Below are 24,143 nucleotides of genomic sequence, written 5' to 3'. Positions count from 1 at the left end.
ATAAACTTCTAGCCAGATCAATGAGGGAAAAAGTGCGAAGACACAATTTACCAATGTCAGAAACAAGAGAGACATCATCCTAGAGAATATTATGAACAGATCTATGCCAATAAACTTGTCAATTAGATGAAAAGGACAAACTGCCTGAAAGAAACAAACTGCCAAAGCTCATTCAGGAAGAAATAGGTAACCTGAATAATCTTACGTCTATTAAAGAAATCGAACTGTAGTTAAAAACCTTCATACACAGAAAAACCTAGAGACAGATGGCTTCACTGGTGAATTCTACCAGATATTTGAAGAGGAAATAATACCAACTCTACAAAAAAATTTTCCGAGATACCGAAGTGGAAGGAATACTTCTGAACTCATTCTATGAAGCCAGTATTACTCTGATACCAAAAATCAGAAAAAGAAATTACAAGAAAAGAAAACTACAAATATCCCTTGTGAACATACAAGTAATCATTCTAAACAAAAATTTAGCAAATTGGGACTTCCCTGGTGGTGCAGTGGATGGGACTCTGTGCTCCCAATGCAGGGGGCCGGAGTTCAATCCCTGGTCGGGGAGCTAGATCCCACATGCACGCCGCGGCTGGGAGTTCGCATGCCACAACTAAAGAGTCCTGGAGACGCAACTAGGGAGCCCACCTGCCACAACTAAGACCCAGTGCAACCAAATAAATAAATGATGAAAAAATTTTAAAAAAAGAAAATTTAGCAAATTAAATCCAATGATTTATTAAAAGGACGATACATGACCAAATGGGGTTTATCCCAGGAATGCAGCACTGGTTTACACTGAAAATCAATGTAATCACCATAATAATAAATCAAAGAAAAGCTGTATGATCATCTATGTACATAGAAAAAGCATTTACAAAATCCAACATCCACTCCAAAAATTCTCAGAAAACTAAAAATAAAAGGGAATTTCTTCAACCTGATCAAAGGCATCTACAAAAAAAATACATCATCATAATTAACTGAAATACTGAATACTTCTTCCCTAAAAGTAGGAATAAGACAGGGATATCTGCTCTCAACACTTCTATTCAATATTGTTCTGGAGGTTCTAGTCAGTGTAATCACCAGACAGGAGGCAGGCAGGCAGGCAGGCAGGCAGAAAGATGGAGTGAGCAAGCACCCAGACTGGGAAAAGAAGATGTAAAACTGCCTTTATTCACGGACCCATTTGATCTTCTAAGTAGGAAACCCAAAGGAATCTACAAACAAACCTTCTAAAATTAGCGAGTTTAGCAATATTGCAGGATACAAAATCAATATACAAAAATCAACTGTATTTCTATCTCCTAGTTACAAACAACGGGACAATGAAGATAAAATAGATTAATCAAGACAAAGACCCCATTTCAAACACTGAAATATAACAATGTTCTAGTTCCTATGAATATATACTGAAACACATCCAACTTACAGCTGTTTGAATCAGTTGCTATGCAACCCTGAGGTCTTAACAACCATGAAGAGTTTTGACCAACAAAGTCTTCATCTAGGTGAGACCACTGTCAAGCTTTTCAACTCTATCAAAATAATTTTAATTATGTGATCCATAATCCTGGTATCAAAACACCAGAATCTTCTCTTTATTCATTTAGCACATCAAACATTTCAATCTTTAATTACATGTGTTATTTTGTAAGAATCCGCAACAGATTTAATTTTGTAACCAACCCTATATTTCATTCTTTTACTTAATAGTTGGCACTCAAGAATTTAAACACTATCCAGTTCCACCTAAAAAAGCCCAGTTAATCAGCATTTTAGGAAAAAGGCCAAGGCAGTGGCTCTCAAACTTCAGTGTGTTTCAGAATCATCTGTTGGTCTTGTTTCAAAACAGATTGCTTAGCAAAACTACCAGAATTTTCTGATTCAGTAGGTCTGGGATAGAACCAGACAACTTACATTTCTAACAAGTTCCAATGTGATAATAAATCTGTGGGAACCACCAGTCTAAAGCAGTGGTACTCAGATTGTGGTACAGAAATTTAGAATAAGCATTTAGAAAGTTCTGAAGCATTTTGACAGTAATTTTATGCCTTAAAATTAATTTAAAAAAGGAGTCGTATTTTCCACATTTTTCGTTTAACTTTTCTAGTAACTCATTTTCCTTATACTTGAGAAAAGTATTAGCAAGCAATGAATTAAAATTTAGAAAAAACAACTGGTCTTTCACCACAGAAATTTTGAAAAACACGAGCCTAAAGCACATACTAGCCATCCACTCCTCTAGTATTCTAAATACTGCCTTTGTAAGTAAACTTGCAGGTACTTCATTAACTTTGCCTCCCAAAGAAATAATCAGCTTTAGCTAAAAATCAATAAAATAAACAGTCACATTATTAATGTTTCTGTTCTTTCTTTCCTGTAAAACTGTATTTAAAGGCATTTATCGGGACTTCCCTGGTGGTGCAGTGGTTGCCTGCCAATGCAGGGGACATGGGTCCGACCCCTGCTCCGGGAAGATCCCACATGACGCGGAGCAACTAAGCCCATGAGCCACAACTACTGAGCTCGTGAGCCGCAACTACTGAGTCTGCGTGCTGCAACTACTGAAGCCCGCGTACCTAGAGTCCATGCTCTGTGACAAGAGGAGCCACCGCAATGAAGAATAGCACCCGCTCGCTGCAACTGGAGAAAGCCTGCGCGCAGCAAGGAAGACCCCCACCCCACCCCTCCGCAGCCAAAAATAAATTTATAAAAAAATTAAAAATAAAGGCATTTATCAACGAAACAGATAAGTGCCCATTTGCAATAAATTCCTTTTAGAATTTAATAACAGGGTAAAGATTTGTCTCTTCTGAAAAACAGCTGTGTTAAATTTTAAATGATTAAGAACTGAATCACTCATTGCTTCTCTTTCTCCCTTAACTGCTTGTGGGGATGTAAAGAAGAAATGGGGGTAAGGGGCTTTACTGGCCTGAGTAACTCATATCTTAAACAGAAGTGAAAAAGTGAAAAGCAATCTTATTGTGTAGAAATATTTTATCACAAGCATTATAATTCTAGAATGTCTAACAAATCAACTTTTGGAAAACAATTTAAAGTTATACATCACTAACTTGTTCTACTTGATAAAGTAAATGTTTACTCTCTTGTTATCTAATTGTGGGTTTTGAAACCTCATTTTATGTATTTATTTTTAGAATTTTTATTTTTTGGCCCTGTGGTGCAGCACGTGGGATCTTAGTTCCCCGACCAGGGATCGAACCCGTGCCCCCTGCACTGGAAGCGTGGAGTCTTACCAGTGGACCACCAGGGAAGTCCGGAAACCTTGTTTTAAATTGAGAATTTTCTAATGCTTATTAAGACCATGACCTTCAACATCAACACTAATTTAGGAAGGTGACACTAACATCAATGTGGCTTGGTCTTAAATATTCACACAATAAATGAGGATGAGTAGTAGTAGAAAAAAATTCAAAACAGCAGGCAAAACAAATGATGGATATTCGGCTTTAAAAGGCATTATTTGATATTCAGTTAATTTATCGATTAACAGTCAACTTCTGATATTATTTTGCATCCCTTGAATACTAAGAGTAGATAGATAACCCATACTGAAAATTTCAAGATACCTATATATGAAAATAACCAAAAATTAGACCACTGGTTATGAAAAAGAAAAATAAGAACATTAGGGGGAAAAAATGCTAGCAAATCGACCATTCACCAGATAAATTACACAGAAAGAAAATGAGTATCTCTTACCCACAAGATATTGTGCCAAACTAGAAAGCTCTACACTAGAAAAATGCCTGGGAAGCAATTCCTCCTGAAACTACCAAATCTGAAATGGGCAACAGGCAAAAACACTTTATTGCCATAAGCAAATCACCAGAAAGCAATCATCTGAGAGGGACAGAACATTTCAAATTTATCAATATTATCTGTCAAGACTTTTAAAAACCTTCCTCCATCTCCCAGCCACATTTGAGAATTTCACAGAAGTGTCAAAGCCCTCAAGTGGTTATAGCAAAAAAACAAAAAAGGGGGGTGGAGAGTGGAGCAGGTTGAGAACTACAGCTCTAAACCAGAGCTCTCAAATTCTAATGTGCATCTGAACCACCTAAGGATCTACTTAAAATGCACATTCTGATTCAACAGGCTGTAGGATGGAGTATGAAATTCTGCAATTTGAAGGAGCTCCCAGGTAACACCAAATCCACAGACCAAACTTTGAGTAGCAAGGTTCTAAACTATGTAAACATCTCACAAAAGGTACCGCTATGGTATAACCACTCTGGAAAACAGTTTGACAGCTTTTTTTTTTTTTTTTTTAATGAAACATTTTAAATTTACCAACCATACATTCAAGCCATTTCACCCGCTAGGTATTATTTACCCAAAACAAATGAAAGCAGATGTACATACACAAATGTTCATAGCAGCCTTATCTGTCATAGCCAAAATTCAATGAACAGGTGAATGGATAAACTGTGGTATGTCCATAAACTGGAACACTATTCAGCAATAAAAATGAATATTGATACATGCTAAAATATGTATGAAGTAAAAGAAGCCAGACCAAAAAAGAAAACACACTGTATGATCTCATTCACATAAAAGTCTAGAAAACGCAGCCACTAATCTACAGTGATAGAAATCAGATCAGTGTTTGCCTGAAGTGGGAGGGGGCTTATAAAGGGACATGAGGAAACAACTATTGGAGGTGATGAATATATTTATTACCTTGACAGTAGGAATAGCTTCACAGGTGTATACAGATGTAAACACTTTCCAAACTGTACACGTTAAGTATGTGCAGTTTATGTGTCAATCATACCTCAATAAAACTATTTTACAAAAATATCTGCCAAATACAAAATTCTGGCTAAGATAATGTCACTATATATAACATAGATAAATTCTAATTCTTTGAAAATTACATGTAATACTGTAATATTGAGATTTAAGACAAGAAATATATATCTGGTCTTTGTCCCATTCGTGGCACAGAGCTCCTAAAGCCCTTGGAATTTCCTTAGTGATAAGACTAATAAAAGTGTCTTGATATTCCTAGCAAATCCCTTTTAAACACCACTGAGTTTATGTTAATGAAGTGACATTTGGAAAGCACCTAAGGATGAGAGCTGGTTGCCAGGAGGACCAATCACATGATTAGAGGGTTGGAACTTTCAGACCCACTCCCCTGACCTCTGGGCAAGGGAGAGGAGTGGCAGAATGTCGATCAATTACCAATGGCCAATGATTTAATCAATCGTGTCTATGTAATGAAGCCTCCATTAAAAAAACCCAAAAGGACTGGGTTCAGAGATCTTCCAGGTTGGTGAACACATGGAGATGCTGGGAGAGTGGCACTCTCAGGGAAGACATGGACACTCCCTGTCCCTCCCCCCACACCCTGCCCTATGCATCTCCTTCTATCTGGCAATTAGAGGTACATTATTTGGAAAAGCAGAGATAAACTACCTCTATAAGCAAGTGATATGATATCTATATTTCAATAACCCAAGAGAAGCAATTCAAAAACAAGTACCAACAATTAAATAATAAAGTCACAGGATATAAAATTAACATATAGAAGTTAACAGCTTTTTAAAACACAAGCAATAACAAGTTACAAGGTATAATGGAAAAGGAGATTAGATTTACAACAGCAACCAAAGAGATAAAATTCCTAGGAATAAGCTAAACCAAAAAAGCACAAAACCAATATAAGAAAAATGCTCCTGAATGATAGTCAAGTAGACTTCAACAAATGAAGCGACAAACCATGTTCCTGGATAGGAAGTCAACATCACAAAGATGTCAGTTCCCTACAAGCTAATTTATAAATGTATGGCGAATTCCAATAAAAACACCAACATTTTTTTCTGGGGTTAGACAAAATAATTATAAATTCATATGGAAAAATAAATAAGCAACAATGATAAGAAAAACTCTGCAAAAGGAGAGCAATAAGAATGGAAGAAGTGACTAGCCCTATCAGATTATTTTTTAAATGATAAAAATATAAAGATAATGAAATGATTAACGATTAAGACAATAAACTTTGTGCACAATGAAACAAAATAGAAAGTTAAGAAATAAACCCAAATGCCTAAGAAAATTCAATATGAGGAAAGTTGCATCTCAAACCAGGGAGAAATAATTTCTTAAAAAATGGTGTTTGGACAATTAGATATCCATTTGGATGAAAAAATTGGATCTACAGAATGAGTACCTTACTGTGCTGTATTAATGTCCTAACAGTAAAAAGTGAACAAGTTAGGCAACTCTTAATTATGCCATTGTTTCTAAACACAATTCCACTGCAATACAGGCAAACAATACATTTTACTTTAGTGCTTAAAACAAAGATTCTTCCTTTGTAATCAATACATTTATATTCTTCAATGACAGGTTTCCATGTAAAAACTCCAAGAATCCGTGAATAAAATTCTGCATTTCACAACAGTATAAACTCAATATAGGGCTTTTAAAATACCTCCTTAGACATCTCAGAATATTTAGAACTTTGTGATTCATATAAAATGAGGCTTAACAATGAAAAAAATCTGTATTATCTACTAAAAAGAGACTCTTAACTTCCTCTGAGTCATTTAGTCCATTATAACCTGGTGACTGGAGAGAAGAAGAAGACATACATATAAAACTGGTTAAAAAAAAAAATTCAATAAGTTCTCAGACCCCATTAAGTCTATCTAGGTACTAGAGACATTAGTTAAGAAACTCTGATATAAAATTAAGACTTACCTGAAATCTCTTAATTCACGAGCCATCGAAATTGTTTTTACTCTATCACAAATCTGCTGAAAACACACAGCTAGAAATCCCATTTCCAGTGCACTGGCCTCATAGTTAGCTTTGTCTCTAGTCTTCTGCCACTGCCGCCGCCACCCCCACTGCTGCTACCACCCATGTGCCGCCCTCCACGATCCATCTGATAACACTGACCTTTTACAAAGACAAACCTGATGATGTACCTCCAAAAGCCTAGCTCCCTATTATCAAGATTAAACCCTATGGTCTCTAAATGAAAGAAGAGAGTGTGTGTGTACACATGCAGAGACAGTTTAATATCACTTATTATTTTATCATTACATAAGGAGTAAATAATACATAATCTCTGTTGCTGAGTTAGAGCAGTGTTTTTCAAACTGTGGGTTGAACCACTAGTGAATCATGAAATGAAATCAACAGAGTAGCTCATTTAACAAAACAGTAATGAAAAGGGAAAAAATATGTACAGCCAATCCTCACCGGCTCACAAATTCCATGCTTGCAAATTCACCTACTAGTTAAAGTTTATCTGTGACCCCAAAATCAATACTTTGATTTCACAGTCATTCACAGAATGTGCAGAGTGGCAAAGAATTTGAGTCGCCCCACTGGTCCATAGGTTCCCAGCTGAGGTCAAACAAGGCAATGCTCTGACTTCCTGCTTCAGCTCTCATACTGTAAACACGTGTCCTTTTAACGTTCTATTTAGTGCCATGCTTTTCACATTTTTGAGGGGTTTTTTGATGATATCATTGTTTACGTGCCTCTCCCCCAAATACAGTGAGGTGCTGTCTAATGTTTCTAAGCAGGAGAGGTGGTAATGTGCCTTACAGAGAAAATATGTGTTAGACAAGCTTCATTCAGGCATGAGCTATAGGGCAGCTGGCTCTGAGTCCAATGTCAATAAATCAACAACACATGAAAGTATCTTTAACAGAAACATACATAATGCAAGGTTATGCATTGATTGCTTGATGAAATATTGTGACCAGAGGCTAAAAGGAGCCAAGAAGCAATGGTTCAATATTCGCTACTTCATTGTACGTGGCAACTTTATAGAACATAACTACTACAAAAAATAAAAAATGACTGTATATTAGTATGTGTGTGTCAAGCTGTACTTTATCTGGGGTACACACACACACACACACACACACACACAGAGTTACAGTCAAAAAAGTCTGAAAGCCAATGAATGAGAGCACAAGAGAACAAACCCTGAAAGGAGTGGTAAAATGGCAAGGCAGACAGGCAGGGATCATAGGCACAGATACCAATCCTTTTTTCCTATCTAGAATTAGAAACACCCATAAATTGTGATTTGATTGGTAAATCTAGGGGAAAGCCTACACCTGTACTTTACAAAAGCATCCCAGATAATGTGACGTGTGGCCAAGATGAGAACAACTATTCTCCCTCTTAAAGTGGTGCTTCTCAAAGTGGGGTCACTGGACAAGCAGCGTTAGGATCACCTGGGAATTGTTAATAATGCGAATTCCCTGGGCCCCATTCTGCACCTACTGAATCCTACACTCTGGGAATGGAGCCCAGTTGATCAGTGTCACAGGTGATTCTGAGGCATGCCGAAATTTGAAAATCACTGACCTAAACCTTTTGTATTTTTTTTTTCTTGAGGTATTTTGAAAGCCCTGATGAATTCTGCTAAGATGGTTGAGCTATTTCAAATAAAGCTAAGGGTAACTACTACTTATCAAAGCACCTATAATGTATAGACAATCTTCTTCCTAGTATAGTACTTTCTTTATGGAAAGTGGCCCCTGTGCTTTAAACCAAAATAAGTAAATCTGTACACCGTCTGTGTAATAATCAAGCAGCACTGCTTCTTTAGGCCATCCTCCATAACACAAAGTTTCCTTTTCCCCAGAGCTCTTTAAACAGGCACTATTCTTAACACGAGTTTGCCTGTCCTAAGGGGTGAACTTACATGAGACCACAAAAATTCTTTCAACCCTCTAACAACTCTCCTGGGCATCACACACTCCTCAACATGAAAAGTAATGACATGAATCTTTAAGAACTCATGGCATTCTGGCATATGGAAATAATTTCAAAACTAATTTGTAAAAATTACTTAAATAGTGCATTATACTCAATTAGCTATTACTTAAATTCATATATACTACTCCAATTCAAATCATGTCCCTTGTGACACAAATTTCCACAATATCATTTTTATCTTCCACATAACACACTAAACCTCACATGGAATTATCTGTGTACTCTTTTCGGTGGAACTACAAGCTGAAGACAGGTAGCACATCTTATCCCTTTCTGTATCTCAAGTACAAAGCAGACGTTGTTCATTCTGTCGGCAAATATTTAGTGAGCAACTGCCATATGTCATTCACTGTACTGGATGATCGATACAAAGGTAACACAGACACAGTTCCTGTGTTCATGGAGCTATTTACTAAATGAATAAACATCACAGACAACTACAGTGAAAGTTTGACAGGGTGCAATCTGTACAAAAGATCCACCTTACTGAAGTGATACCTGAAATAAGACAGCTTTCTTCAAAAGGGTATCCTATTGTTGCTCTTCTGACCTAGGATGCTATTCAAAACTGTAAATAATTGTTAGAGAAAACACACACTGACAAGTTACTTAATCAACAGTTAATCTGACTTTAATGTACTTTATATATAGGAAAATAAATAAAAGCCTTACTATGTACAATGCAAGGCTTACTAACAACCAAATTCCCACATGGGAATAACAAGTTAAGGTTTGATAACCAAACTCCAAACAATCCAACAGAAAACTACAATATGCCAATTCTCAATTCCTGAGAGATTTTAAAGAGAAGAAATTTAAAATAAAAATTACCTGACTTTATGACTCTAGATTAGGAAATTAACTCTAAGGTCACATATTACTCACTTATAAAATGAATACAACAAGAGAAAAATTTGTCCACTTTACCAAGTAAAAAGCATTTGTTTAGAAATTTTCTAACGCATGCACATGCACACAATGCTACCAATAGCTGCCTCTGTAGAATGTCTGGGGACGTAGGGAAGGACACTTACTTTTTATGTATGTTAGTTTCTGCTATAAGGTTTTTATCTTTAAATCACATGGGCCTATTATTTTTCAAATTTAAAAAGCTAGAAAATGTCTTAAACATGAAAAAAAAATTCTGTTTATAGTAGCATCTCCTTTATAATGATGGGGATAAAATCCGTAGCCTGACTATATTTTTGGGACAAGGATGACACAGAAATAGAACTGCCATTTAGGCGACAGAAACTCTTGAGGGGTTCTGAACCTCAGGTCATATTCCCCAAAACATCCACAGAAAGCATTGAGGGGCCCATGAACTTGGGTGAGAAAATAATCATTTCTCTAATTTCACTAACTTCAAACAAATTTACCATTTCCTTCAATTATTAACATAGGCAACAGACCACAGTAGTATTAGCAATACTTGTGACTAGCAATGCAACAGAAATCACAAACCTTTTCACTGTCATGTTACAGTGGTTGCACTTGTCAAAATATTTTTACTTACCATTACTTCAAAAAGATAATCAGACCCAACTCTAGATCCTATTATTAATGTGTTAATAAAGCACATAAATTAAAAATTGTCTTAATACTTTGATAACTTATTTCAATATAACTGGTTTAGCTGACTTTATGCATTTAAAACATCATTCTGAGGAGTTTCAACAGACTGCCAAAGGAGTCCAAGTCACAAAAAAAATTTAAGAAGCCTTGGATAATGGTTCTCAAATCAACTGCAATAGTCCGCATTGGGAAAACTTGAGGGAGGGAACATTTGGAGGTTATTCCAATTGGAATGCTACCAGAAATTAGTGGGCAGAAGACTGATGTAACAAACATCCTGGTATGCCTGTGACAGTCCATTCAACCAGCTACGAACTGAATGTCAAAAACGTCCCAGTTTAGAAACAACTCAAGGATCAAATAAATGGCAAGATTACCCTCTTCAGTAGGCTGCTTTCCAAAGTTCCCAAACTTAGGTGTTCATCCCAGGGTTCATTGGTACATTAGAATATCTCTTATCATTCATTCTCTAGTGTACACCTCCCATTGAACAGATTTTCATCACTAAAATCTCCATGAGTTTCCTCCATGACTAATCTGTCTAAAAAAAAATAGTAATTTCTAAAAGCAAATACAATATTTAACTAGCAATTATTCAGGACTCAATTATTACTCCGAGAATTAGCTGAAGATTTAGTCCTCTTGGCTGCTAATTTTTAAAGACTTTCATTTTTTTAATCAATTTGATTGTTAACTGCTCTGCCAGGAAACAAAGATGGAAGGAGCAAAATATACATACTGATTTGCTAATGTTTGAAAGCTGTAAAAATATATTTAACTGGCAGGAGAAAAAACGTGAAACCACACCACAGAGTAATGTATGAAGATACTCTGTATATTTTACTCTTCTATATTCCTTCACACTTATTATCCTGTATAACTGAAAATTGTCTTTAATAATTAAAAAATAGCAGTCATCTGTATAAGGCACTGACTTAAGTCTTTACAAAAAAGTTAATCTTTAAAGTTACCTTTTGAGATACTTATTAAACGTATGAAGAAATGTGACTTAAAGAGATAAAGTAATTTATCTTGCCCAGAGGGAAAGTGATAGAAGCCAAAATTGAAACCTACGTCACAATTTCAAAGTTCCAACAACTTCATCAAATTAGCTGTACAATTTAGGGCTGCTTGTCAACTCCCCAACCAACAATCTCATGCTCTTCTGCCAACAACGACAAAAAAGGAGGTAAGAAAGCTAAAAGCAAAGATACGGATGTGAGTTAGAGAGCTAAAAGACAGGCAGACTCTTCCACTCTGCGTTCCTCTGCACAGTAAAACTAGCTGACGACAAAAAAGAAACCTAAAAGCAGATATAAGGAAATGGTGGTAGGGAGAATCTGGAAGTGACTGCCCTCTTCCTCCAGTATTAATCCCACAAAGAACAGTACTGCATAATGAAGTAGGCAAATCTGAAGTTCTGTTCCACTTAAGTGTAGACAAGGCAAAAAATCAGTTTTAAGATAAAAATCAAATAATTATAATGGACCTTCTGCTATCTACATGGGTCTGCTTCATGGCTTATCCCTACCTATCATCCTTTCCTCCTCATGCTGTCCCCTATGCTTCCATTACTGTTTCTCTACTTCACCTCTACTTGAAATAAGATGCCCAGCTGTATATTTAGTAATACTGTCAAACTCAATCCCAGGGGCCAGGATCATGGTCAATGTCTGTATTACAAACTTTCTATCACATAAGTGCCTGCGTAGGTATCCAGCCTGTGCTGAATAAAACAAAGACATGAACGCATCCTTAAGGCATGTGGTCTACTTGAGAAAATAAATGTCTATTCTCTCACATTACTTACTCTGTCATGCTATATCCATACCCATACACACACACCCCTCAAGTGAAAAACATGAGATATTAGAAAATTAAAATAAACTCATGTTATGAGCTGTAAGTATACCAAAATTCAGAACATTTATAGCAATGAGTAATAGTAGTAAAGATAGTGAAAGAAAATTTCATGAAAGCAAGGGAACTGATCATACCCGAAACACAGAGTGGATTGCTCTGTTGATCTCTAGGAAAAAATAGTACAAGATAGTGGATAAATGTAACTGATCCTCATAAAAAAAGAACTCTAAACCAAATCGACAGCATTCCAATAGTGTTAAAGAGTTAAATTTTACCTATTAATATCCTCCTAATATTCAGTTTCTCATTTATCAGTTCTTTTCATCTGATTTACATTCTGTACAATATGCCCAGTAAGTAGACATGTGAATTCAAAGAAGCAAGTAATTTTTACAGCCAAAGGTACTTTAAAGATCACTCAGTCCAATTCTCAGTCCAATTCTATTTCACAAATGAGGAAACTAAGGGCCAGGAAGGTTAAGTAATTTATTTGAAGTCACAGAAAATTTCATCCCTTACTGCTCTGAATATTAGTAAGTGTGGAACATTTGCTTTCTTTAAAAGGATTTTGGAGACTTCTTCTATAGTCCTTAATTCAAGTTTCATTTAAAAACAATACAAAATATTCTAATCTCCTTAAAACTCCTTACAAATTTGAAGTTTGCAAAAACACAACTAAGTATACACATTCACCTTGGGTCAAACCACGGATTAAACCAATCTAACTTCCGTAACTTCTAATAATGATGCTATATATCCACCAGTAGTAGGTCTCTCAGGGCAGCTCCCTAGCTAAGCCCCATTCTCAGGAGGGTAGCCCTTAACAGCACTTGTATACTAACTTCCCGTGTTCTTGACTTAGAAGTAGATAGATACCTGATACAAGCTAAATCAATAATGTCCTCTATCTCAGGAATCTGGAGGGCTTTGTTTTTGTTTCTTTGTTGGTTTGTTTTGCATGATATAGTGTGAAACTTTAATACAATGTGGTTAAACACAACATTCAAGCACATGAAAGTCATCTTCTGACAGATGAACTGGCCATTATTTCAATAGATTCCTTAGTGTAACTTTATAGAATTCTTGCCTTCAGAAGTGTCTGACATTGATCTTGATACTTGTTAAAAACTCTGATATAAGATAACCACATCTCAACAGACAGAGATTTAGGAGATTATCCTAATGCCCATCTTCAGAATGCGTCATCAGAGAACTGATCACTGTCTCCATCCCTTACTTCTTGGTATTTCCCCCAAAGTCTGCCCTCTGGATTACAGCTATGCAAGGAATCTGGAGTTTAAAGCTAAAAAAAATGCAACAGGGGCTTCCTGGGTGGCGCAGTGGTTGAGAATCTGCCTGCCAATGCAGGGGACACGGGTTCGAGCCCTGGTCTGGGAAGATCCCACATGCCGCGGAGCAGCTGGGCCCGTGAGCCACAACTACTGAGCCTGCGCGTCTGGAGCCTGTGCTCCGCAACAAGAGACGCCGCGACAGTGAGAGGCCCGCGCACCGCGATGAAGAGTGGCCCCCCCTTGCCACAACTAGAGAAAGCCCTCGCACAGAAACCAAGACCCAACACGGCCAAATAAATTAAAAAAAAAAAAAAAAAAAAAAATGCAACAGTGATGATAATAATAGCTAATATTTATTGAATGCTTGCTGCATGTCACAAACTATTCCAAGCACACTACAATTCATCTTCCCAACAATCCCCATGAAATTTTACAGATGAAATTACTCCGCCCGAGGACTCAAACCCATAGAGTCTGGCTCCAGAATACATGCACTTAGGCACTACCCTATACGACTTCTCAAAAGTCGAGAATTACTAGAATTGAGTGATATTAATGTCAGTTGCTGCTGAAGGGCCCACAGCTGCCCTGGTTCCCGACTAGCCAAGCCTTGACTGTTCAACCCTTCCTTGGTGTCTGTGACACCAACCCCCAGGAACCTTAAAGAAATCAAATTTGGTTTCTGTTACTTGAAACCAACCTAATGGTCCCACATGTCAAATATCTTTAGGCCTCATTTTTAAAGAACTGATGCATAAGAAATCTAAACTTAAGACCACAGATAAACCATTCCTTTAAATTTTTTAAAAAAGGAACATGTTTACAAAAGGCATTCTCCACAAAGTTTGATTGGACAGAAGAGATGTAATGAACTTTAGATATCATCTAGTTCTCAACCCACTCATTTTACAGATGAAGCAATGGTGAAGATGAGAGCACTGGAGTCAATCACCCACAGGGCATGAGTTAAAATACTGGCTCTCCCATGTTCTGGTATAGGTAGGGGTGACCTTGGGCAAGTTGCTTTATTTCTAAAGCTTCAGTTTCTTCTTCTGGAAAAGAGATAATAGCATCTACACATCCTACCATTATAATGAGCTCTAAATCATCCTACCATTATAATGAGCTCTAAATCACCTACTGAGTTTAATAAAGTGCCTGGCACATGCTCAACACACTCACTAACATACACTCAATAAATGGTACCTGTGATGGTAGTGATGATCGACGTGAGGCTCAGAGAAGGTAGGCAAGCTTTCCCAGATCGTATGGCCACTTAAGGACAGAAAACCAAAACTAGAAACAGACTTCATACTTACACCTCCATACTTTGTTCTACACCTTCCTACAAAGTCCTGGACCTAACATTTAAAACTGTCTAAAATCTGGTATAATTCTCCTCTTTCAAAAATCTAATCTCCATCCCAACTTTTATTCATTCATTCACCAAATATTTACATATTGCTGTCTATGTTCTAAACAGTTTCTAGTGCTGAAGATATAGCAGGGAACAAAGGAAGGGGAAGAAAAGAAGTGAAAGCCATCTGCATGTCCAAATAAAGGAGAAAGAGCTAAGAGAATAATGTGCTCAGAAATAACAGTGTTACCATCCTGAAGTTTCTATCAGCAGGGGAAAAAGAATAAACAAGGATAGATTAAAAATATAACACGTTAGAACCTTCCTTTAGTCTACTTAACATCCATAGAACTTGCATTAAATATTCCTGTACTCAAGTATTTGCTTCAACATACACTATAAAATCAAACCTGAAAGCCCAAATTACTAAATTTCTTTCCAAGAAGACTTCTCTATACATTCCGGCAACAGTTTACTCTTATTCCTATCAACTATGTTGACATCTAACTTTTTCTAATGCTCTTTTAAATGTCTGTCAGGTTGACTTAACCTGGTAGTTTTTTGCTAACTTTCAAGATATGTTTTTGACCCCAATGACTCATTTAAGTCCCTAATGACTCATTTAAGTTCCCTGAAGTCAAGATCTGTACTGTATGCTTTTAATCCTAACAACACTTCAACACAAAGCTTTACAATACTTTTGATATTCAAACCCCTTTAAAGAGTTTTCCAATATCTTATTTAGATAAAGCCTGGCCCTTATACGATACCTGGCCAGTATTTGCTTTTGATGAAATAATAAATGTGTAATGTTTTTACAATATCAACCTACAAAATTGTATTTTATATCCTAGAACCCTTCTATTATGAAACATGAAATATATTAGTACCAAAGATAACTCTGAAATGGTAGAAAGACTGAATATATTCTGACCCTATCACTTAAAATATTAAGATAATGACAAAAATCAGGCAACTAACATGAGCAGAGAAATGGCAATCCAAATCAATCATGGTCTTTTACTTTAAAAACAAGCGGAATCACATACTTCATGTAGATTTTGGCTTACTCTAATGTGAGGAGGTATTTTACCCAAAGCTACATACACCTATGAGAGGAATAATTAATGCAAGATAAAGACCAATACTGCAGCCATACTCTGCGTAAGAAATTCTGCATTTAAAGAGGCCTCTGACTCAAGGGGAAATAAAAAGATTTAGTATTTAAGTATACATAGTTCCAAAGTAAGAAACCAAAAAGAGTATCTGGAAGAATAATTTACCAAATTCTGCTAATGAATTATACACATACACACATACACAGAGCTAGAGTTTCACAAAAACATAGCTCTTCGTATAGAAGCAGAAGCTCATCCAACACTCAACAAACATTTATCAAGCATATGTTACGTGTTAAGGCACAGTTCTGGGCAACTGGAGTATATTAATGAACAAAACATGCAAAGATCCTTGCCCTTACAGAGATTACATTCTATTAGGAGAAAATCTAAAAAATAAAATAGGATAGTTTGCCACAAATTTCTTACATACTTAAGATACCATAAACACTCAAACATAATGATGCCAATATACAGAGAAGCAAAGTTAACAGACTTCTAAGAAAAAAAAAAGACAAAAAATCTGAAAGGCCTAGAGCAAAAGTCAGGCACAGTTAAGTGATAAAAACTACACTTCTTAATAATTTAATATTCCAATAAAATCAATATCGCTTTTTAAAGTTTCCATAATTATAAAAAGTAAAAATTACTCACAAAAACTAAAATGAACTTAATAACAGTTCAGAAGATAATTCGGGGTTCTGTAAGAAGTCAATACGAAGCACCGTGGTTATGAGAATGGGTTTTTGTTACATTAAAGGACAAGAGTTTGAATTCTAGCCCTGCCAGTTACCAGCAGTGAGAACTTTAGGGCTGTTACAAAGATTAAATGAAAACCAAAAACTAGAAATAACTCAAACATCCAACAACAGACGGATGGATGAATATATTATAGTATATCAATTCACTGAAATGTTATTCAGCATTCAGTATATAGACTAATATACCCAACAGGAATGAATCTTTAATGCATCACACTAAGCAAAAGAAGCCAGACATAAAAAAGTGTGTATGATTCCATTTATATGAAATTCTAAAAAAGACAAAACTAATCTGTAGTGAAAGGAGGCTTAGAACTACTGGAGGGACAGACTTGCAAAGAAGCAAAAGGGAACTTTTAGGGTATTTGATATGTTCCTATATCTTGACTGTGATGATGTTTCCATGGGTGTACACATTTGTCAGAACTCATTAAACCCTATGCTTTAAATCGGTCTGTTTTATTTTATACAGATTATACCTCAAAAAGTTGATTTGAAAGAGGATTAAATGGAATAATATATGTAAAGTTCTTAGCACAGTACCTGCAGCTCAACAAGTGTTCAAAAAATGGTAGATATTATTAAAATCATCAGCTGTCACTATACAACACTCCTGGGGAGGTAGCAGAATACCAATCACCTGATCTTTCTGGTTGTTTAGATTCTAGGTAACTCTTAAGTATCTGACCTAGACCAAGTGCCATGAGGAGCACCAGAGAAACTGAGTTATAAGAGGATGCCAACTGGCAGACCTTAGGCAAATACAATGAAAATAAGGAAAGGAAAGAAAAGAAGTATGCCTTCATGTCCAAAAGAGAAGAACTAAGAGAATGATATGGCCAGCAATGACAGAGTGCTCCAGTGCCAAAGGACACCTAGACCACCTCACCTAGGTATTATAAAAATGTAACTCAAAACTGAGTTAATGACTACATAAACAAAGTCTAATAACAGTCCAATAGCTACACAGAGACAGTCCTTCATTTTATGGCCGGGGTGTGGGGATAGGGAGATGGGGGCGGTGGATCCATGAAGCCCATAAAGTGAAGTCAAATTATTCTGCCAACCAAGCAGGAAGAGGACATATTGTGCATGATTTAGAAATGCCAAGCAACAGCTATAAACCCATAAGCCAAGGTTTTTGTTGTTGTTTTTTAACAAGTTACGTGATTAAAAAGAATATACTTATAAAGGGAACTAATTAGAATATTTTGATAATGGAAGTTAAATTGAAACACAACTCAAATGACACATTCATGAAATTTATATTTTACTGCTGCTTAGAACTGTTTATCAAGGCAGAATATATAGAGAACAAATAATTATGTTTAATAAGTCCTATAAATAAGACCAGAACAACTGAATTGGCTGTTACTCATTAAAGCACAAGTCCTCTGACCTATATGTTACTTTAAAAAAGAAAAAGAATGGGACGAGGTGGCCGAGTGGTTAAGGCAATGCACTACTAAAAAAGAAAAAAAAAAAAAAAAACCCCAACTGGACATTATGGAAAGCAAAAGACTCTAGACTATAAATCTTAACTGTCAGAGTTTGTTTAGTTTTGGTTTTATGAACCTTCACTTGTAACATTAAAGAGGCAGAAAAGACAGGACAAAGAGTCAGAAGTCCTGAGTTTCAACTCCAGTTCTATCAGAATTTGATTTCTTCTTACCTAAAATTGAGCAGTTGAAGCAGGCTACTGAAAATAATAAAAATTAGCACCCATGCTCTAGATTGAAAATCAGAAGTTTTACGGAAAAGGTTAGTATTATAGTACAAAATTGTAAGGGGGTTAAGCATTTATTTTTTAAACATCTTTATTGGAGTATAATTGCTTTACAATGGTGTGTTAGTTTCTGCTTTATAACAAAGTGAATCAGTTATACATATACATATGTTCCCATATCTCTTCCCTTTTGCATCTCCCTCCCTCCCACCCTCCCTATCCCACCCCTCTAGGTGGTCACAAAGCACCGAGCTGATCTCCCTGTGCTATGCGTAAGCATTTATTTTTAATGCATCATTAAAACAGGAACTAAATTGCAAGTTTTCTTCTAAATTAAGATAAAATACCAAGACCTATGTGACCAAGGACCTAAAGCAATAAATAAGTACATTGCTGATCACTGTTTGCAAAAAGTAATACATCTTCCAGGGGTTAACTATTCATTCTAGAACAAGTTTCTTGATTCAAGTTCTTCCCAAACCAAAATAATAGGGTCCAAGTAATTACATACAATATTGATACTTTAAGACTCATGAGCTTCCCTGGTGGCGAAGTGGATAAGAATCTGCCTGCCAATGCAGGGGACACGGGTTTGATCCCTGGTCCAGGAAGATCCCACATGCCGCGGAGCAACTACGCCCCTGCGCCACAACTACTGAGCCTGCGCTCTAGAGCCCGCAAGCCACAACTACTGAGCCTGTGTACCAAAACTACTGAAGACCACGCGCCTAGAGCCCGTGCTCCTCAACAAGAGAAGCCATTGCAATGAGAAGCCCGCGCACGGCAACGAAGAGTAGCCCCCGCTCGCGGCAACTAGAGAAAGCCCCCGTGCAGCAACGAAGGCCCAACAAATAAATTAATTAATTTAATTAAATAAGCCAAAAATAAATAAATAAAATAATTTTAAAAAAAAGACTCATTAGCCACCTTTCTTTTTGGGAAATAACATTAATAGAAATGTAACTTTGTGGAATCCCAAGTTGTGTTTTTTAAGGCTCAATTAAATTAATTCTCGTACATACTATTCCTTATTTTAATTATCTTTCCCATGGAAAATTGAGCTAAGCTAGAAATAAATTTTATTTAAAAACAAAGAATTTTCACATTTGACTTAGCTCTAAAACTTCAGCATAAATGTTGGGTTTTCATCTTGCTTACTTTTTAAAAAGTTGAATGTTATCTGATATTGAGCACATACTTTTTCTACGGCAAGTGCAAGGCTTTCAAAAACAAACACCGAGAAACGTGATTCAATCACAGCGGAAAGTAGTAATAACAGGGTAATATAATGAGGTCACAACTCGAGCAGCCAATCAAAAGCATAGAAGCATTTCCTGCAATATTAATAGTCAAAAGAGAAAACCAATCACAGAAACCTCAGGCCTTCTTTTGACAGTCACAGAAGCAAGAGAACCAATCCACGCACACCCGGGGTTGACAATAAGGCGGGACCACAGGTTCATTGAAGAAATTCTTGAGGTTGCAGTTACTATGAACTTCGCACGCAAGTAACACCACTCCAGAGTCATAAACGTTGTCAAGCCAGGTGAAATTCAACCGTATCCAAAATTTAACTCATCAGGGGGAAAAAGCATTTTTGCCTTAAACCGCTGTTGTTATAAAAAATGCAGCTGTCAATTTCGATGCAGTAGGTCCTCAACTTCTAAAAGACACCCCCCCCCACACACACATGACAATTCTCCGGAACGCGGCGCGAGGACAGCGCAGCGCCGGCGGCTCGCAGCTGAACATCCCCGGTCCCTTTCTAACGCCGCGCACTGAGCGGGCGCCGTCCCGGCTAGGCAGGCCGAACGGACTCGCTCCGCTCCGCGGAGCTAGCCGATCAGCGGCTTTCTAGCGCTACATCCTGCTGGTAGTGGCGGCCCCCGCCCTCCCCCGCCGCAGTGCTGCACCACCTCCATCCCGCTGCACCACCTCCATCCCGCAGCACCAGCGCGGGCCGGGGAGCGAGGATTACCTTGCTAGAAGGAAGATGATGTCTGTTTTGAAAGCGCTTTACTTTCCGTTAAGTCATCTCAAAGAGAACCCAATGCAAAACTAAATCTAAAAGTGGGGGGGAAATCTTCCCTAGCTAAAGGATCCCTCGCATCCCGCGCCGGGGGAAGAAAAAAAAAGGTAAACAGAGGCCGTACGCCAAGTGCGGCCAGAACATCCCCTGCGCCATTCCGGGCCGCCGCTTACGGCAAGGCCCCCTTACGGCAGCGTAAGCGGCGCTGCGAGCTAATCACAACACTGGGACGCAACAACATGGCGGCCGCGGGCGGGCGCTGCGCCGGCCGAGAGGGTTTACGCTACTCCGCCGGCGTAGGGTCCCATGCGTTAGAGCGGCTGCGGCGCCCTCCAGCGAGCGTAAAGCGCTCTGTGAATGGCGAAGCCCGACTGACAAAGGGGAGGGGGGAGGAGGGAAGGGGGGGTAATAAACACTCGAGTCCCTACCGATTCCTCCTCCTTCTCCATCCCGGTGGGCATCTGGGGCACGGCCCGGTTGATGGAGACGCAGTCGTTGAGATCAGGCATGTCCTTGCCGCGGTAGATAGGCAGCGGTTTGGCGGCGTCCAGCGCCCGCGCTCGGAAGGAGAGTTTACTCATTGTCTCCCCGCCTTACAGGAACAGCCCGGGCGGCGGCGGCGGCGGGGCGGGAGGGGAGGGGGGGAGGACTCCCGCCGCCTCCTCCACCTCCTTCCTCAGTGCAGCGCGGCCGGCCCGCTCCTCCTCCTCCTCCTCACTGCCCCCGGCCACAGCATGGGCGCCCACCCCGCCCGAAAACAGCCCCCCGCCGCCCGCGGCCGCTTCCACACACTAGATCCGCCGCTCGCCCGCCCGATCCGCTCCCTGCGCCATGGCCAACATGGCGGACATTACCACAGCGGCGGCGAGCGATCCCGGCAGCCCGCGCGAGAGCGCGCCCCCGCCGCGGGGACGCGCTTCGCCCTCTCCCTCCCTCCCTCCCTCCCTCCTTCCTCTCCCTTCCCCTCCCTCGCCTGCCCACCCACTCTCTCCGCGGCGCGGCCGGCCCGCGGGAGCGTGCTCAACCTCGGGCCGCTCCGGGTGAGGGGGCGGTGGCGGCGCTCCGCTCCGCAGCCCGCGCTCTCGCCGTGTGGCAGGTGCCAGGTGCGCAAGTTAACCCGCGCCCCCGAGCGTGCGCCTCTGCCTCCGCGGCCCCGACACCCTGCTCGCTGGGTGCCCCGGAGGACGGTGCCGGGCAATACACAGCCGCGCTGAGCAGCGCGAACGTGCAGAAGTCTGTGAGCGCGAAAGGAAAATGTCAACCGGAGCCACAACTGCCCCACCGAGCCTCTAGTTATAAAGAGCTTATCTCCAAGGCGCCCCGAGCGCCGGCTAATTCGCATTCTCCAATTCGCACATCCCCGAGAGGTGCGAAAGGTCCTTTCCTTCTGCCCACTCCGAGGCGCGCAGACCTGCCGGGTCTCTCCCGCCGGGAAAACGCTTACGCAGTCCCAGCCCTCTTCCCCGCATCCTCTCTTTAGTACCTGACCGAAAGAGCTCTCCAAGGTAAGGCATCCTCGCTTTCGCCGGGAGGTTGCTAATGGCAATGAGGAAAAACGTTTGAGGCTGCCAGATGCAACAAGTGCGCTTGAACCTGTCACCCAAACTTCATAGAATTCTTTAGTGGATGATAGATACTCCTGATTTCAAAAATATTAGAGTTCTTAAAAATTAAGCTTATAACATTTAACCAAGGCAGCACACATTTCCAACGTGGCCGATCTGTGTAAAATATTGGTGCTGTGGAAGACACAAAGAAGTTTGAGATACATAGTTCCTTCCCTGTGCAGCTTTCACATTGATGGGATGACAGAAAGGTTGGACAGATGATTAACAGCAAGAGATTTAAATAGTTGAAGAACAGGGCAGCCGTAAAGATAAATGACGGCAAAAAAAGAAAAAAAGTTTATCACTTGGAGAAAACTATATAGGCGATAACACAAGGCAGTAGAACATGATTGATTACCAAATGAGTCGTTCAGGCCATAACTGCCGCGAGAGTTCAGAGAAAGGAGACTTCTTTAGCCTGAACCGGTTAGAGATAGTTCTAAAGAGGAGAGAAAATCCAGTTAACTCAAATAAGTACCACCTATTGTTGACATCAACCTCGTTTAGCTGAGTTCCTTGGTTAGACTTTAAGCATTACAGTTTTCCTACAGAATCCCTAGGAAGAGTGTAACACATTTTGCCGTTTTCTAATAATTGATAAGTATTTTGCCTAGCTCAGAGAAAAGTAGATGGTTTGCTGACATCCAGAATAGAAAAAAACCTATTCCTACTGTCATTTCTATGGGACATCAAAACTCCATCTCTTCCTCCACTTCCTCATCTACTTCTTCCCTTCTATCTTTTCCCTCCCTGTCCTCCTCCCTTTTCTCTCCACCTCCCCCTTTGAGGGCAAAATGGTGGGTATAGACTGCATGGCATAGTCTAACCCCTTTGGCCCAGCAAGAAATTCAGGCACTGTTTAGTGGGGCTTGAGTGTTTTCCATCTAAAGAATGGAGGTGCAGTGACTCACTTCTTGTAAGCAATACCTTCCTCAAGCTTATGGGCATGTCCTGATCCGAGTGCTACCCTCTGGAACAGTTCCAGTTCTCTGCAAGGAAGAACAAGATGTTGTTGGGAGGGGGTCAGCCCTGGATTCAAGCCTGAGAGGGGTGGGGGGAAGCAATGGTTGAAGAAATGAGTCATCCAGGGCTTTTATCTGGCACTTCTCAGGTTCAGAAATAATAGCTTTCTTCTGTTCCCTATATTTATTGCTACTCTCTCTCAAGAAAGAAAATACTGAGTGTCTATAGTATACCAGCCACTCTAGGGGTACTATGTATCTATTATCTCAATTAATTGTATTTTAATAGAATCCCACTTAATTCTCATTATAGCCCTGTGAAGAAATTACAATTACAATTTTACTAATAAGGAAACTGAGGCTCAGACAGTTTGCCAAGTTTCAACAATAATAAACTTGAAGAAGTAGGTTCAAATCCAGGTCTAGCCTGACTCCAAAACTCTTGTTTTCTCAGCAATGCCACCCTGTTATCCAAGCTCTTCAGTTTATTGAGCATTCAACATTCTAAACTTGCTGATCCAAATTACTGAGACCTTCCACCAATGGCTAATAGAGTGCATAACCCAGAGCCTAAGGATGCAATAGCCTCAAGGAGGGTAGGACCAACATCTGCTCTGTTAGTCACTGTATCCCCAGTTCTATGCCTCACGCATAGCTGGCACCTACTATATAGTTGTTGACTGATATTCCCTGAAAAAATTCAGTGATACTACCCCATTCCACTCCCACTTGGAATTCACATATCTTATTAGCCTGTCACCTGACCTAGCCATTGCTGCGATTATCTGCTCTTATGGCCTAACTGGCTCTTCAGCTTCCTCCTTTTGGACCTAGGAATTTTAGAACCAATTAAAGCCATTCAAAGAAACTTTTGTGAAACCTGAAATTCTATTACAGGAATGGGTTTTTGCTGTAGTAGTTGTTGTTTTGTTCTTTTTCTTTGACCATGTAGCAGATATTTTCCCCCAAATCTCCATTTTCCTCTTGCCCTGTAGGCAATGATTATAGAGCTGGGAATAAAACAGTTTGAGGCAAATAACACAATACACTTTTCAAGTGAGACACA

At 39.2% G+C, this 24,143-nt stretch overlaps 1 protein-coding gene and 1 long non-coding RNA gene across 3 annotated transcripts in view; one reads left to right on the top strand and one right to left on the bottom strand.

Annotated features, from left to right (window-relative positions):
* Positions 1-21,393, bottom strand: part of EPC2 (enhancer of polycomb homolog 2) — a 105,186-nt gene extending 83,793 nt beyond the window's left edge. The window contains exon 1 of one of the 2 annotated variants that reach the window (XM_082464983.1): positions 20,937-21,393. In XM_082464983.1, coding sequence (XP_082321109.1) covers positions 20,937-21,089 — 153 coding nt within the window. In that variant the 5' untranslated portion in view covers positions 21,090-21,393. The remainder of the gene's footprint in view (positions 1-20,936) is intronic. The other variant, XM_082464982.1, reaches the window with a different exon arrangement.
* Positions 1-24,143, top strand: part of LOC309662475 — a 653,064-nt gene that overhangs the window by 178,925 nt on the left and 449,996 nt on the right. The gene's annotated exons all lie outside the window — the stretch shown is intronic.

Source organism: Balaenoptera physalus (genome assembly GCF_965194825.1).
Source record: "Balaenoptera physalus genome assembly, chromosome: 6".
NCBI lineage: Eukaryota > Metazoa > Chordata > Mammalia > Artiodactyla > Balaenopteridae > Balaenoptera > Balaenoptera physalus.
The sequence above is the reverse complement of the archived record's forward strand: the minus strand, read 5'-3'. Positions and strand labels throughout refer to the sequence as shown.